Here is a 17,524-nt window from a genome sequence, read left to right as displayed (position 1 = left end):
AAGGGACAAAGACAGACAGGGATTCATGGATTTATAGATTGATTTCAACTGCTGATCCAACCGACTTTACACTCTGCACTTTGTCATTATAGCAAAGCTTATGATGACATCAGCAATCTTCATAAATTAGCCAGATTACTTTTGTTTTGTATACCGGTAAATCATTTTTTTTTTTCTATTTCTTGTACAGCCACTTTCTCTGAACGAAAAAAAATATCTGATGTACAATATATATTTTATGTACATTAGAGCAAACTGTTTGCTAAACCTAGTGATTATACCTGCTGCTAAATAAGCTCACACACTTACAGTTCATAGCCTACTCCTTCATTAGAACTCATATAATGAGAAACCTCCTTATTAACCCACAGGGAACATTTAACATCAGTTAAGCTCAGCAAAACCCAAGCATCTAAACAAATGTTGTACAAATCAAGCATTTTTCATAGCCTGACTAATAAACTGGCACAAGAGTCTGACATTGCTTCAGGGACCCTGTGGTGGCAGAGGGCTCTTTCCCTTTGTTATTACCACCGCCTCATCCCCAACACGGTCATTGATGAGTAGAGAAATGGCGCCATCTAGCTGTTTTGAAGCAGCCAACGCCACCACAGCCTTCTCAGTAGGGAAGCCCATCTTTTCTAGTTGCTGCAATCTGAAGTTAAACTTCACCATTAGTCTTTTGATCAATTGCAACACAATTCTAAGAATAATATGAGTTAATACTTACAAACATGAAAATGAATTACATCAGGGAGACCAAGTTAAAGGTAGGGTAAGTGATAGTTTTTGGTCAAAACAAAAAGTGTTTTGATAAAACGTTAAAGCTCTTTATTCTGATGATAGCAATCATTGCTATAGAGTTTGTTCAATAACTAGGGTCTCCCCGTCTCTCCAGCGCTTTAATAAACTGAAAATATATTTTCAAGTGAGTTGCCAAATTTAATCCAATCACGAGAGAGTACCCATTAGCTTCAATTTGATAGTGTTCCAGTTTAATATTTTGTCTCTGTACTGATTGGACAAAATTGATACCAAACCTCTGAGAGCTAGAGAAACAGGGAGACCCCTGTTGCTGAACAAACACACTATAGTCTATAGCAACGATTGTTATCAGAATATAGCGCTATTGAACAATTATTTTAACAAATATTACCCTTACCCTACCTTTAAGACTACACCCAATTCCTAAAAAACTAAATCAGCACGTCTAAGCTACAACTAACACAAACCTGAGAGAGGACACTGATGACTTTGCCACCTCCACTTTTGCACTTGGGTCCTCTGGAACATCCTGTAAGGAGGCCATTATTCCAGCCCGTAGCATCTGTTCCTCCATTAGCTGAGCCTCTGACATAGGAGTGGACCCTTCCACGATCCAAGGAGGGACAGGGTCTAACCATGGCCGTTGATTCAAAACTGAAGGATCTCTCATGGGGGGCCAACTGGAAGGAGCTGTCTGATTTGTGGGAATTGTGTGAGAGAGTGATCCGGATCTGTAACATAGGATGGAAGTTACATAGTCAATGTAGTCATCATCATGAGTCAAGAGGGGAGTGGGCATAATGCAATGATGCTATTTATTGACTTGACTGAGATGATTCACACCTCGGTGAGGTAGAGTAGGTGGGCAGTCTGAACCTGGTAGAGGTGACAATGCATGCCCAATCAGAAATGAAGGCAAAGATTCTTGTGTGCTCCAGTTCCTGTAAAATTCCAACGAAGGACAGATGATCTTTGAAATGTATTAAGTAACATAAAGTAGCAAGACTGGAAAAAGCATGTTGTTGTCATTGAGGTGTAGGCTATTAATGAAAAACAACACTTCATCAGACCCTTTTTTTTAACAAGTAAAACTTAAACGTAAAAGGTGGCAGACAAGGATACAGTTATGCCCAATGCATATGGCGCAGAAGTGAAGCAGGGCTGGTGTACTTGGCAACAACAGCAGACTGAGGAGTAGATAAAGCCATGGAAGAAACCAGACTGGTACACATCGTAAGAGCTTCCTTCGTGTCACCTGGCGACACTGAGCTGTAAACAGCGCCAGCTGAGTGGCGGAGTAACCACATATCCGACTAGTCTCACCCCCACCAATAAAAATGACAAGGGTATACAGGGGTGGTAAAATGACAGTGGACAGGATGGAGAGGGCAAGGAAGGCAGCTGTTCCCCAGCGTCGCTCCTGACACGGTCCAAGCAACAACAGGAGAATAATATTGACGAGAAGAGAAGACAAATCCTCATGACTGAACGCATAAAGCAACGGGTCTGTAACAGAAAGCAAGGGTTGACAGAAAGAGAGATTTGCTGTAGTTACTTTGGTTGTGGATGCCTTTATTGGGTGGTTTTCAGGTCAACTCTGGTCATAGTTCTCAGGTAGGGATATCAAGAATATCATGGATTAATGTGATGCTTACCTTTGAACCTTGGGAAGTCTCCACCTGGGCCTAAACTTAAACTAGATTGAATGCCTCCAGAGTACATAAGCACCATTGCTGTTAACAATAGAACAGTGCCGAGGAAGAAACCTGGCCGATTGGAGCCAAACCAGAACCATACTGAGCATAAGCGGTCAAGCATTGTTGCAACAGTAACGTTGCTCTGTGATACACAGGACCACAATGGAAACAGTGTTACCTTTTAGCCTAAATGTTTTACTGTACCTTCGTGCTGTTTAAATTGTTGACAAATAAAGTATTAAATCAATCAACCAAAACGTGTCTTGCTGCACTCGGTGTTCCATTTGCATCTAAGTTGTTCGCGGCTAATAATGCACCATACATGGTGGTATGGAGTAGATTTCTATTATTTGTCCAAAATTATGCTAGGAGTCATGATGATCTGACACAAGCTGCTGGCTCTGAACCCCTCACCTCATCATCCCCAAAGCCAACAATGGCACATAGTTAGTGTCGTTAGTTAAATTACCCTTGATATTACCGTTAAGCGCGTAGTACTAGCTTACTTTAACTGCTTCTTGAAAACGACTATAATTATGAAAGATCCCCCACAAATGTGCCAAAATTAATTGCACACCATGATCCACAATGTTCACTTCCTGTTTACGTCGGTGTTGCCATATTTTGTGAGAGAAATAAGCAACCAGGTCTAGGAAAACAAGCCCCAAAAGAAGCAAATTAGGCCACATGAGCACTTAAACCTATGCATTGGCTATTTGAAAATAGACGATCTAAGCTCACAAGCTTGCATCTGTAATTTTCATATTTGGAATATTTTTTGAAACATTCTCTGAGTCTAACACAAATGCTCCCTGGCACAAAACATTTTAATAAAAAATGGAAACAAGCCCAAATAGCAACTACACTTTAGAAACGAGGCAAAAAAAATGCAACCCGCAGCTAACCAATATTTACAAGCAACTTTACAGAAAAACAAGCCCAAAGTCGCTTATAATAAGCAGACCTGGCAACACTAGTGCTGCGCTGCTCCAAGTACGGAAAGTGAATGTGGACAAACCATAGAGTTAAAAATAGAGTAAAACATGTTATTATTTGTATTTAAATGACCATACCTGATCAGTGTTGCCATCTTTTGGGAGAGAAATAAGCAATCAGGTCTAGGACAACAAGTCCAAACGAAGCAACTTACTTGCATGAGCTCTTTAAACCGTCGGCTGTTTGAAAATAGCAGATCTACAAAATCAGCAATGCGACGCGTTGTGAGCTTGTAGATCTGCTATTTTCAAAAACTCTTGCAATAAAATGTGGAATGTTTGGAATATTGTTTTTGAAACAGTCCAACTCCCTGTGGCACAAAACATTTTCATGAAAATATTTGAGTACCACTGGTTTACTTGAAGCCAGCCTAAAAACAAACAATAACATATTAAAATCAATTCTAAAACAGACGGGCGGGAGCCAGTGGAGTGACCTATTATAGTCTGATGTCTTTATTCCTGTGTGCAAGTCCTTCCCTGTTCTATTTCTACAGCAGACTGCCAGGTTCTCTGTCCATACTAGGGTTGGGAATCGGATCCTTTAGGATTTTAACGATTTCTTAACGATTCCCCCTTAACGGTCCGATTCCTTAACGGTTCCCTTTAACAATTCCTATATATTCCTATATACCGTAACCTCACTGGCTCTTAAAGTGAGTTACAGGGACCCTCTGGGTTACTTGAGGTCTGTGACTCTTGAGTGTACAAATGGAACCAAATGGACCCTCACAGGTCCTTTTGGTTCCATTTGTACACTCTCAGAGTTATGGTGGTCCTTGATATTCAAACGTTTGAGAACCCCTGGTATTGTAATTGTATAGCAGACGTGAAGTCCACATGCCAGCTCTTGGCAGTGTGATGATAAAAAAAAAACGGTTCCGGAAATGGTTCCAAATGTGATGGAACCGATTCCGGTTCCTCAATGTTGGATCCGGTTCCTCCGATACCGGATCCCAACCCTACTCCATACCTGTCTCCATGCCTCTCTCAGAAGGGTCTGGAAGGGGAAGATGTCACACACCACCAGCAGCAGCCAGAAGTTAAACAGAGTGGCTGAATCGACGGCTCCGTCTCGACGGCGCACTCCCTCTTGACACAACATAAGCAGGAGCTAGAAAAGAACGATAATAATAATAACAATAATAATAATAAACTTGAAAGAAAGCACTTATTGAAAGAGTCAGCGCTTCAAGTGCTTCACACAGCCTCAAAGAAAAAATAATTGAATAAAAAAAAGAATGGTCCGATTTAAGATCTGCTCTACTTACCCATGAAACAGCGAACAGGGTCGGGTTGGTATAAAACACCGCCGCATGTCTCCCGGTTGCACTAGTATCAGTCCCAGGACCATAATCCTCTCCTAATGTCACTGCCAGGCCTGCAATCGCCGTCAGGAACAGCAGACCTGTGATAAGCTGAAGGGGTGAGTGAGGAGAAGTGTGAGCAAGACAAAAATGTAGTAGACACTGGTGATACGGTATATACATAAAAATTCCACAAATGTGTCATACATTACTAGCCAATATTCTAGGTGGTGATGGTTATGCTTTATTTTTGTTTTGAATGATGGACACGTCATTGTGCAACAAAATTAATCACCTATAGGTTGTTGTCAATATACTCAAAGCTTTTTGCTTTGCGAAGTTTATACTTTGTCATACAACATGCCGACAATTACTGAAGAATGTGACACACTCTGTCATTTTTGGTGATACAGTATGTCAACAATGTAGCAATATAGTCTTTCCTCACCCACTGTATATGCCTTCCCTCTTCTCAGGTATGAGAACACTTAAAAAGATAACAAAAACTCGGCTGGTGGATACAGTCCCTGTGTCCCTGTGTCGTTTTATTTTATTTTACATGTCATTGTGTATTTAAAAAACTGGAGTGACGTAAATGTATTTGTTTCATTATACCTACATGACTTTCAGTCTTTCACACACGTCACCTTTTTGTTTGTTTGCGAGAGTACTACAAAGGAAATCATTTCTAGACGTGTTTTATCCACGATTGTTTTTAACCAACATGTTGAATGATTTGTGGGGTTTATACAATACAAATAAACCAAACCTAAACGGCACCAATTATTTATTACCAATCGTTCTTTGGTTTACTCCCTACTCCCCCCCTGCACTTGTTAAGGGGGGCGTCACTGCCACCACAGGGCATGGTGGCAGTGACGTGCACAGAAACTAGCAGACCTACAAGCGCTACAAGCGTTTTCCGACGTACGATGTATAGCATAATTTGGGTTTTTACCTGTTTGTAGATATAGAGCCTGGGCAGATGTTTTGGTCCTCTGCCCCTGAACAGAGCAGCGAGGTGCCAGGGGCCACAGAGCCACAGGAAGCACAGAGGGATCCACACCAACAGTGTCTGCTCCACACACACAGGGAGGTCCGGGTCTTCTCTCTCCATGTGGAATTCTAACGTCACATCGGTACACAGTGCAGACCCAGAGACAGGAAGCGCGCACGCACACGCACACACACACACACACACACACACACACACACACACACACACACACACACACACACACACACACACACACACACACACACACACACACACTTGTGTCCTTTGTCAGATAATCGGTTCAGAAATATAAGAGAAAACATATCACAGGTTTTTATCCAATCAATTCTTTTTAGAAAGGATTTTTTTTGCACACTGTATAATTTTATTGAGGCATCTAAACGCGGCATGTATAGTCTCTGGCAGTGTTGCCAGACTCTGTGAGAGAAATAAGCAACCAGGTCTTGGAAAATAAGCCCGAAAGAAGAACAGGGGGCCAGGGGTCTTCAATGTTTCCCCAAACTGATGGGGAGATGGAGCATATTTGTATAATTATGTAAACAATTGTGTTTCATAAATATACATGTTATTGTGCATCAATACAAGGCTATTTAAAAATAATAGACAGATTAATTTATTCATGCTTTTATTTTAAACATACAAGGTACAGTGAGTAGGGGGGCCATACTGACATTTATAAACTTACCTTATTAACTGAGAACAACAATCTGTCAATTTCACAATAATCATGTATACAAGCTATTCAAAATGGACAGAATCATGATTTATTTAATACATAAATGTGGATTTAAAAAAAATATATATATGAAGACAAATGGACATTTTTGGTATTGGTCCAGATGTAATTTCGTTTTCTTTTTTTTCCTTGACCCCCCCCCCAGACCACCAACTATTTTTCTGTGACCCCCCCTGAGTGACTGGAGGAAAATGCATGACCCCCCCCCCCCCCCATAAGCCATATTTTTGCTGATCTTTTCTGACCGTTTATGCCCTATTTAGCGCCGTAAGCGCCCTTCACTTCGGGGTCCATTTGGTTCCATATGTGTCCTTGGGGTTACAAAAATACCCTAAACGAAAGACAGATTGAGCAACTATGTTCTATTTTTCATATTAACTAGGCTACTCGTTTACAATCAAGCTGTGAAAAACACAGAGTCGGGCGTGAGTTGTTTTCTCTCTCGCGCAACCCGATCTCTCTCTCTCTCTCTCTCTCTCTCTCTCTCTCTCTCCCTGTCCCTCTTTTCCTCCTTCCTACGATCAGAAAGTCTCCATATACAACAGAAAACACTGCATACAAAGCTTCATATCTGCATGAAAGCATCAAATAACCAAAGTAGACAAAATAGAGGCTAACATCTGGCAAACACAATAGCGCGCGCATGCGACACACACACACACACACACACACACACACACACACACACACACACACACACACACACACACACACACACACACACACACACACACACACACACACACACACACACACACACACACACACACACACACACACACACACACATGTAAGCTAAAAAAGTGTTGCATCTAAAAATGTATTCACCCTAATAATAGTTTGTCATCTGGAGAAATATGCTCAGTCATAGATGTAGTGTTAAGAATAGAGCCATAACAATATTTCTACCTCCCAACAATGACAGGCAAGCAGAAAGTGCATAATACAACTAAATCTAGATATTTCCCTATTAAAATGTGTAATTTTCTTTATTATGGGGATCAATACCTGATGAATATCCTGGGCCAGTGGTTATAGTCCGTGAGCCAGGACCCCAAAAATGGGGTCATCATTACCATCTGGGGGGATTAATTCTCATAGTGATTTTTGGGTAGGTATACACCCCTAGAGCTAGGAAAAATGTGATAGCCTTGCATCGGTGGTAGCTATCTGTGTGTTATCACTCCTTTTATAACCACAAGCCAAAACACAGTTTTCAAAATCCGAATGAAGCATTCTACTTCAAACTGATGGTTCTCTCTTATTATTGACCCTCTCTCTCTGAAAAATGGTTGGGATAAAGCTCAGACTATATATTGTCCAGAAAGGTTGTTAAAATTTGCATATCTAGAATATTTTTCTATTACAGGCAGTGTTAGAGTTAAAACTATGTCTTTTGTCGACAATATTGATATATATGCCCTCATATCCTATTTTAGTGTGCCATCTTGGCATAACTCAAGTTTGCCTACCAATCTTATGATTTTATTAAGTTCGAGGTTGGACAAAACTAATCCTAGTATCAGGTCTCTCCTTTCCTCTAGAGACTGCATGTGTTTTGAGCTGTACAGAGCGCAGGCCCTCCAAGGTCACTGATTATCTCTGGAGGAATACAATAACAGCTCATTGGAGTTAACTTGACCATCTATGACAAAGCAACAACACCTCCATATTTGCTATCTGGTGCCGGCTCCATATGTTTCCAATCAGTAAAACATGTCTTGGTCAACGCTTTGTGATCTAATATCTACATATTCATGACCTATATCTCTGTATGACCTGACATCGTCACTAATGTACTCTGTCAGCTGTCACCCTGTCACAGATAAACCTGCCACATGTCCTATGATATCGAAGGGATAACTTGTTTATGAAACCATAAGATGTACACAAGGATACTATAAGATGAACAACAACTTATTATGATGACACCCTGATGCCTGACAGCTCATCAGATATGATCTGACGTCTGAGGGTCTTAACCAATCGTTAGGATCCACCTCATAACTGATGTCCGGACTCCAACTTGTGTATAAATACTATTGCCTGTCTTTGTAATGGCAGAGAGATATTTTTGCTGTACGGTGCCTCGTGGATGGATTCTTTCTCTTAATACAATGTCAACCTTTTAATTTGAGAACCAGCCTGTGTCTGCCTTTGATTTCGTCTCATCCTTTTTACACTGGGTTTTCAGCTGTTTAACTACAAATAGTTTTAATTAACATAGAGCAGGATTTACGACCCTTTATAAACTCTATTAATTGGTCCTTCGAACGGTTAAAGGCCTGTCCGACATTATTATCATAATTATTATTAATATTTTTCTCGGACGGTGCGTTTAGAATCAGCCTTAAAAATTTAGATTTTTTTCTCGGTCGACTCTGAGGGGCTCCGGACGACTCCTCTTCGCGCGAGGACTCTTTCCGCTCAGCTATCTTAGAATCAGCCTCTTTTTCAAATATTGTTTTTGGAGACAAGCGGCTCACAGACATTCCTCAAACGTGTGGGGATTTTCCGTCCAGCTGACTACAAGACACAGGTTACCTTTTGGTTCGGTTCCTTGACTTGTAATTTTGACATTGTATTAACTTTATCACGAGGCTCATTGGCCGTACTTGTATATATATATATTATTATTTATTACTATTATTATTATTATTATTTTTGGACAGATACTGTCAATACATATATATGCGCATATCAGACGTCTACCAGTGTGTGCATAGATATTTATTGCCTCGTACATTTCTTCCTTGGTTTTTAACTACAGTTGTACATAGATAGGCCTACATATATTCATATCTGTTTTTTACCACTTAATAATCCACAGGTGCCAACCTGTTGTTAGATTATATTGTGTGAACTGTACCACTTAATAATCCACAGGTGCCAACCTGTTGTTATATTATATTGTGTGAACTGTACCACTTAATAATCCACAGGCGCTGCCTTCTAGCCAACCTGTTGTTAGATTATATTGTGTGAACTGTTTAATAATCCACAGGCGCTGCCTTATAGCCAACCTGTTGTTAGATTATATTTTGTACTGTTTAATAATCCACAGGTGCTGATTTTCTAGCAAACCTGTTGTTCGATTATAATAATCCACAGGTGTGCCGCTTTTTAGCCAACCTGTTGAATGATTATATTTTTACTTTGATTTTGTAAATCATTTAAACCTTGACACACACAGATACCTTCTGTGGGTGCCAATCAGAGGGGAATTATTATAGTATAACATAGTCCAGATACACCAATACTGAACCCAGCTAGCCCATCCAAAGTCACTAATACTAGCCAAACTCCGTTTCTGACTCATGAGCTGCAGATCATGAATCAAAAAGGACAGAGGTTAGATATTAAACTAATAAGACCATACTGTCCTATTATTTAGATTTTGTTCTATTCCTACCTTTGGTCAATTAAAAAAATATATATGACTTTAATATTTTGATTTCATTCCCATTTATCTAGAAACCAGCCACCTTTGCTCCAGGCAATCTCTGTATCACTAAAACCAGCTACAGGCATCTCATCCAATCAGACCCTAAACAGCATTACATCAGCACTGAACCGTTTGTATGATATTTACTTATTTTCTAGGATAAGACACAGCCTGCTGATTTGAGTATTTTAAAGAAACTAGTCATTTAAACCTTCCACTTGGCCACAGACAGAAGTATTTAACCTTGGGTAGGGCTGACGGCCTCTTTATCTCACTCACTCACTCTCTCGGTCCCTTGAACGTGTCAACAATCTGTAGTCACTGTCACTGTTTCTCTCTCTCTCTCCCACAAGCCGTGCATCTGCTCAGAATTGTTTCATTAAAATTTTATATCAGTAAATTGTCTACCTGCCCACCCACTTCTTGATAGATACTAAATAGATTTTGAACACCGTCTTTTACGTTTTAGTCACGTCTGAATAATTACATTTTTACATTATGGGAAATATCCTTTCCCCGTCACAGGGACCCACCAGTGGTAACAAAGCACAGTGCACCACTCACACTGACATACTACCTTCATTTGATAAGTCAATGTTTGAAAGTGAGGATGATGTCGAGGTTTTGATTGACATAACAAAAATTACTCTTTCTCCACGTTCTCAGGATGTGGACCTGCTTGGACCTGTGCTTGGACCTGCTGTCGGTGAGCCTTCAGGACTTTCACCCCTACCCCACGTTCCTCCATCTGACACAAGCACTAGTAAGAGATCAAAATCTTCACATGAACGTCGGGTTAACACTAAAACACACCCTACACAATCACTTACTGCACAGCATACAGTAGATCAGATAGAAACACTGATTGCTCCCTTAATGGCCTATACACAGGGGGATGGCAATTTGGCTTATAGGTACAGGAAATGGTCTCCTGAAGATATTAAGAACATTGCAGAAACTTTACCTAATATTCAGGACAATCCAGAGGGGTGGGAGACCGCGCTCAAAGCAGAGATAATAGAACACCAGCTTAACACTACGGAAGTCAGGGACCTTATTGCAAAAAGTAGCCCCAAAGCCATGTCACATCAGATTTCAGAGGGGGCCCACCTCCTCGACCTACATGGCCGTGCGATCCAATGTTTCCGTACCGAGCCACCAGCTCTGGACGAACAGAGACCCCATATGATAAGACAGGTAGACCACGAGGAAGCTGTAAACAAAATGATAGGGAACGCACTAGGTCTCCTGCGTGCTAACACTAATTTATCTGTCCTCACCGACATCAAGCAGAAAGACGGAGAGGATGTCTCGGAATTCATTCAGAAATTTAAAACCCAGTTTAACCGCCACTCAGGCCTAACCAGTGGCCAGGTGGGCTACCAGAAATTGTTTAACCTCCTCTTAATGGAGGCTCTACGCCCTCACTTAAAACAGGCCATCACTATGAATGATCCCTTATGGAAAATGAAAACCACAGAGGAACTCACTACTCTAGCTCAGTATTACAACAATTGCATAGCCGAACCAAAGCCTAGGGCTAAACTACAAGCCGTGATTACTGGGGAGGGACACATCAGCCTACAGGCACCACAGAATAACCAAAACCACAACGGGGGATCCGGGGCAAACCGACAGCAGAACCAACCAGGACCATGGAATCAAGGTAATACACACCACACCCAGAACACCCCTGGTCTCTCTACACAGGGCTCACACACTGCAGGCCGGCCCCCGCGAACTTATATTTGTTGGTCATGTGGGACCACGGCGGACCATACTTTGACCCTATGTCCCCAGCCGAACACAGCGCTCCCTTTCAAACCTCCACTTTGGCACCGACGGCCAAACTGGGGTTTTGACAACCGGGTTGTTGTAGATAATTAGACATAGATGAACTTCCCTTTAAACGGACAAAGACACTCTGGCCGCAAATAGATGAAATTGATACAGAGATAGATGAATTTGATGTGTCCTAACTTTTAAAACACTTTTAAAACACAAAAGGAATCAGTCCTTGTAGATCTGATATTTTCGAAAAGTTTCACCATTTAAAAACAAAAGGTGATTATTTCCTATCTCCCATTACTATGAGAAAAAAAATTATATCTATATATGAGTTTAATATATATATATATTTCATATATATATAAAATCATCTACCCTAGCCCCATGAAATTCAAATTAGAGGTTCTAATATGATATGTGTCAATATAGTATTTATGAATACCCATCTTCAAATAATCTGATACCTGTTACATTTATATTTACCAAAGACAATTCAGATTGTTAACCCATTTAGTATTAATCTCTCACATTGTTGTCTTGTTCCCATTTATATGGGTCCCACTTTCAATTGTTAACAGAAAATGTACTCAAATATATACAGAATTAGTCCTTGATGTCACAGTATGTGCTCGCACACCCCATACCACTGTTGTACACTAATGTTGCTTTGTTTGTGTTTAGTGTCTATCCTCCCTGCTGGGGCCCTCATATTGGCTAGACACCCACCTATGACCCCTATGACGCTGCCCTCTCCTTCTCTGCTGTGCCTAATGTGTGATTAGGACTTGGCTATTCTCCACGACACCCAGGGCACACCAGCATATTAATTCCATTTGAGTATTTTACATTAATTAGTCCAGTTTCTGATGGGTTGGTTTTAAGTTATATATCTAATGTTTTTTTGTTTTTTTTCTCTCGTTAGCGGGTAGTTCAAGCTTTTATTTTGTTTTGGTAGCTAAGGGGGTCCTGTTTATGACGACGGGGAAATCTTTTCTGGCATAAACGGAATCCCACCCTTTTGTTTATTTGATCTACCCATCATTTTTTTGACTTCATGTTAAAATTCCACCCTATAGTATTTGTTGTAAAAACTTTTTTTTTTTTCACAAATATTACCATCTATATATATTTTTTCATTTGGAAAGGAGGTAAGAGAAGGGTAGAACGAGCGTAGCCATTTGTGGCTCGAGGGTAGAAAAAGAGTAAAGAAAGTGAAAGAAAGTAAAGAGAAGTGTGAAAGAAAGTAAAGAAAGTGAGTTATGTCGTAGTGAAGGTAAAGTGAAGGTAAAGAAAGTCAGTTATGTCGTAGTGAAGGTAAAGAAAGTCAGTTATGTCGTAGTGAAGGTAAAGAAAGTCAGTTATGTCGAGTAGTGAAAGTAAAGCAAAGGATTTCATTTTATTTTATTTTTCACCAGTTTTGCTATCTCAGAAAAGTCTGTGACTGAATTGTTATGAGAACATTCTGACCTTGTGAGGGCCATTGGGCTCAATATAACTTTAACCCATTCCTTCCAATTACAGTAACTACCTTATAGCAATATCTATCTATCTATATATATATAATATCAGTTCTATTACTGTCAGCCCATTATTAATATTATTTCCTTTATTTTTGCCATAATGTCAGCACCATCAGCATATGTGAATGAGTTTGTTCATCTAATTTAGTAACTTTAACTGTTAAGCAAACTCCAATATCCACAATCCCTTGTGGAGATTTCCGTTTCCGTTAGGGTCTGTAACAGCCACGTTGCTATGGCAACTCATTCCAAAATGACCTCTTATCTACTCCATTACCCATAATTCCTTACAGGCAGTGTTAGCTTCCCTGGTAACTAACACATAACTATGGCAATATCATCCTAATGACATTGAATTCCTCCATTGAATTCAATTTAACCCATCTCAGTTAAATTAACCCTTATGAGATTCAATATGTTATAATATTATTTAGAAAACATTAACACATAATATTACAAAGATTATAACGTCATTTTGTTTTATTTTAAATATTTAAATTTTATAAGAAAAAAAATCCCTTTTTCATTTTTGCTTATTTTTTTTCATTCACATCAGTAAATTAATTCTCTGCCACACTATATATATATATATAGAATATATATGGTATTGTGTCAAGAGGAGGGAGTTGGTGAATATTTGATTTAAATGTGAATAGTTGATTAACTTGATTTAAATGTGATTTGCTTAATATCTTTTTTATGTTGTTTTTTGTCCTTTATCATAGTCATTTAACGATAAATACTAACTTACAGTCTTAGTCACATTCATCCATTTCAGATCTTGCCCCAGGAGTCATTGAAGTTTACAAAACCTCCCCATACAAAACCTCCCCAGGGGAGACTGAGGGTCTAAAACTCCGATGGACAACCTTTGTATTATATTTTTCAAGAGTTCTTAACTGTTTTAAACTACTTATGTCTTGTCAAATACATTTCATGTACACTTTCTACACACAGTAATTCTGTGGTTAATTCATTTACAGATTAAATAATCTTCCTGGTTAAATTGAGTGACAGAAGCCTCTCCTCTCGACTGCTCAAAGAGGAAAAGTAGGTCCTATACGGTGCCTGTCTTTGTAATGGCAGAGAGATATTTTAATTACCTATAGATTTAAAACCATGTTTACATACATAGATTCTAAGGAAATGTATTATGAAATTCAATAAACAGAATATAGTGCAATGGGTAAGAAAATATCCAAAATGGCCACTAAACACACGCCTGGCAATTCTTTACTTTTAATCCGCTTGTCTTAGAATACCTCTGTTTAATACCTCTTTTTTAGGGTTTTCATATGTAGAATCCATTCCTGATGTTATTTTTTTAATATCAGGTCAATCATGTCAAAGGTCAGGTCAAGGTTAAAATTTACCTCTGGGAGAACAACAAATGGAAACAACTTGATGAACATTCATGGTTCACTATTCATGATTTTGTTTTGTGAAAAGTGTCATTAACATGTCACAGGAACTGGTATTCATAATAACATGAATGTAAAATGATATAATCTAATGTCAAATATGTATCTTTTGCAACTACATCTGTATTCTCCAACCCACATCCTGTTCTACCTCATCCTTACAAGTATCCTCCTTATTAACATCACTCCTCATCTGTAGCTTGAACATATCATCAGTAACCATCTTCACCAGAGCAGTTACAGTACATCAGTGATGTACTTCTCACTCTCTGTGCCCTAAATTGATATTGCACCATGTCACATAGCTCTGACGGTGGGGTCACCCTTAGCAATGACAGGAACAAGAATATCCTAGATCTCCTATCCAAATTTTGTGACATCAAACGACTTGTCAGGTGGGGCTTGGTGGTCTGCCACTTTCCACAACATCACTTGTAAATAAATGAGCCCACATCTGGTGCAACAGGTTGGTCGGTGTTGGAGGAAGGGCCATTGACTTGTGGCACCCACCTCACCCAGCACATCAGGGTAGCCTGGGAAGTTCCCTGCCAGCAAAGTGTAGTGTGCTCTGATCTTGCCTTTGTCATACATATAAGACTGTCCCATCCCAATGCTCCATCTATACTTTACACTGTAGGTCCACCTGATACACCCCAATACACAGCATACAACAGGACAAGAACATCAGTGTAATCACTGAGCATGTGTATCACACCCTTTCCAGAGATGGCTGCATCAGGGATATAGGAACTCATGGTGATGTCTGCCTCATCATGACTAAATGCAGTATCTATCGTCAGCACTGAAGGTGTACAACATGCTCAACGGCTTCTGCTTAATGTTCTTACTCTTCATGATGACATCTCATGTGGGTAAAGGACATTACTATTCACAACAGCATGGGGGCAAATTAGCCAAGGATGGGATTGAAGAGATGATCTTTCTGTGTGTGAGGAATCCTACACCCCAATATCTTATGACCAAGACACACCAGTGCTTCAACTCTCCCTCTGTTTCTGCACATTTTGGGGAAGGCTTCAGTCCACTCCACTCACATGCATCATGACAGCATCTTTCCTGATCGTTATGGCAGTCTGCTCCCCAGACTGGTCAGCAGAGACAGTGATCCAGAATCCATCATGGTGCCGACAGACAAGGTCTAGCTTAGCCTCTATGCTATGGCATGGAGCACATGCATCTTCAGCAGGCACTGGGTTAGATATCAAGCACACTGCACATGGCCAGCATGGAAGAAGTGCTTCAGTCATGTGCTTCATGAGAGAAAAGGTGAAGTTAATGTCAATGTGTCTCCCTGTGCATTCAAACTGGTGGATGTGAAGTGTAGGAAGAAGTTGTCTACCCACTGTCAGCCAGTAGGATGGAGATGTGCAGTGTCCAGGTAGGCTACTGCTGTATCTGTTCAAATGTCTTTGGCCAAGTTGATAGAAACCACTTCAGAGTGCTGCTGATACACTCAGGACTGACCACTGAACTTGCCTGTCATGTTCTGCAACCACATGCATTTCCACTTCCAGTGCTGAACCTTGCATCAGTTTTGCAATGCAGCTGAAGAATGACTGTATAACATGCATCCCACCGGGATGCACAATTACATTATAGAGCTTATATACCTGCAAGGTGTCAACAAACGGCTCCATGTCAATTGTGAGGTGAATAGGGCCTGCTGTACATGTCAACCAGTGACCATATCTGCTGCCTGCTTGGACACCTGGTTGGACGATAAGGTGCGAGAGAGACCTTGACCTGACCTTTAGCACATAGGCCAAAGACTGACCAGCAAGTCAAAATATAACATTAGAAATAGATTCTACACCTATGAATGCCCCCCCCCCAGGTCCCCATATGAATCACGTTCACGAAGTTCACAGATTCCCTCACACAACTGCAATATTTTGTTGTTTTTAACATAATTTAGTACAATGGAACATCACCATGGGATGGACACCATCTTTGATTTGGCAATAAAAAATTAACTGATGGTAATTTCACTGATTCAGCCATATTTCTTGAACCCTAAGACCTAGTTTTAGACACCAAAACCACCTTTCTAGGTTGAACAGTATCATAAAGCCATTTAAGCTCCTGGCAGTCATATTGGACGCCATCTTGAAAATGATGGCTTTACGAGAAATATAATTTCCTAGATTGTTTTGTATGTTCTTAAGCATGCCTAGACGTACCAGAACCAATTGAAAAACCTTTTGTATATTTTTTTGGGGGGGGTTAATAGTATGTTTTCATATATTGACCCATGTAATTTTCGCCTAGTGTTATAATGCATGATAGCACCCATAAAGCTACCATTGGTGCAAGGCTATCACATATTTTCTAACTCTAGACATGCATACCTTGACAAAAATCACTATGAGCATTAATCCCCTCAGATGGTAATGACCAACCCCCCTGGCTCACGGACTATTATAATGTTGGGGCCAGTGGCACCTTTCTAGTGATGTGCGGGTCGGGTTTTTTCATGACCCGCCCCGCCCCGCCACGGAACCCAACCCGCCTCAACCCGCCCCGCGAACCCATATAATCTATGGCTCAACCCGCCCCGCGACCCGCGGTAAAAAAAAAAACGGTAAAATCATGAAGGAAAATAATCTTCAAGTATACACCCCAAGTGTATTCAAACTGTTTTATTATTCTTATTCATATTCTTATTAGGAATAAAGACAAAACAAAAGCATGTGATTTTTTTTTTTTTTTGCGTGTGAGAGCGGCTGACCCGCTCACCCGTAGCCCGCATAATTGCCTCTGAAATCCTGAATCCCGCTCATCACTACACCTTTCCCTTAATGTCTACCCCTG

At 40.3% G+C, this 17,524-nt stretch overlaps 2 protein-coding genes across 2 annotated transcripts; both read right to left on the bottom strand.

The window, feature by feature from the left end:
- Window positions 1-476: 476 nt before the first annotated feature.
- rhbdd3 (rhomboid domain containing 3) lies at window positions 477-3,051 on the bottom strand. The gene is made up of 5 exons (XM_080432851.1): window positions 2,421-3,051; window positions 1,888-2,271; window positions 1,609-1,735; window positions 1,233-1,496; window positions 477-655 (listed from the first exon to the last, which is right to left on the bottom strand). Exons 1-5 carry the CDS (start codon window positions 2,581-2,583, stop codon window positions 487-489), a joined length of 1,107 nt encoding a protein of 368 aa, XP_080288977.1. The 5' UTR covers window positions 2,584-3,051; the 3' UTR covers window positions 477-486.
- Window positions 3,052-3,813: 762 nt separating this feature from the next.
- Window positions 3,814-5,881, bottom strand: LOC308088988 (ATP-binding cassette sub-family C member 2-like; the record flags this gene model as incomplete). Its single annotated transcript, XM_080433568.1, has 4 exons — window positions 3,814-3,828; window positions 4,431-4,571; window positions 4,729-4,875; window positions 5,723-5,881. The coding sequence occupies 4 exons, from the start codon at window positions 5,879-5,881 to the stop codon at window positions 3,814-3,816; spliced, it is 462 nt and encodes a 153-aa protein (XP_080289694.1).
- Window positions 5,882-17,524: the final 11,643 nt, after the last annotated feature.

This window comes from Gymnoscopelus braueri (assembly GCF_963280865.1).
Source record: "Gymnoscopelus braueri genome assembly, chromosome: 7".
In the NCBI taxonomy this organism is placed as follows: Eukaryota; Metazoa; Chordata; class Actinopteri; order Myctophiformes; family Myctophidae; genus Gymnoscopelus; species Gymnoscopelus braueri.
The sequence above is the reverse complement of the archived record's forward strand: the minus strand, read 5'-3'. Positions and strand labels throughout refer to the sequence as shown.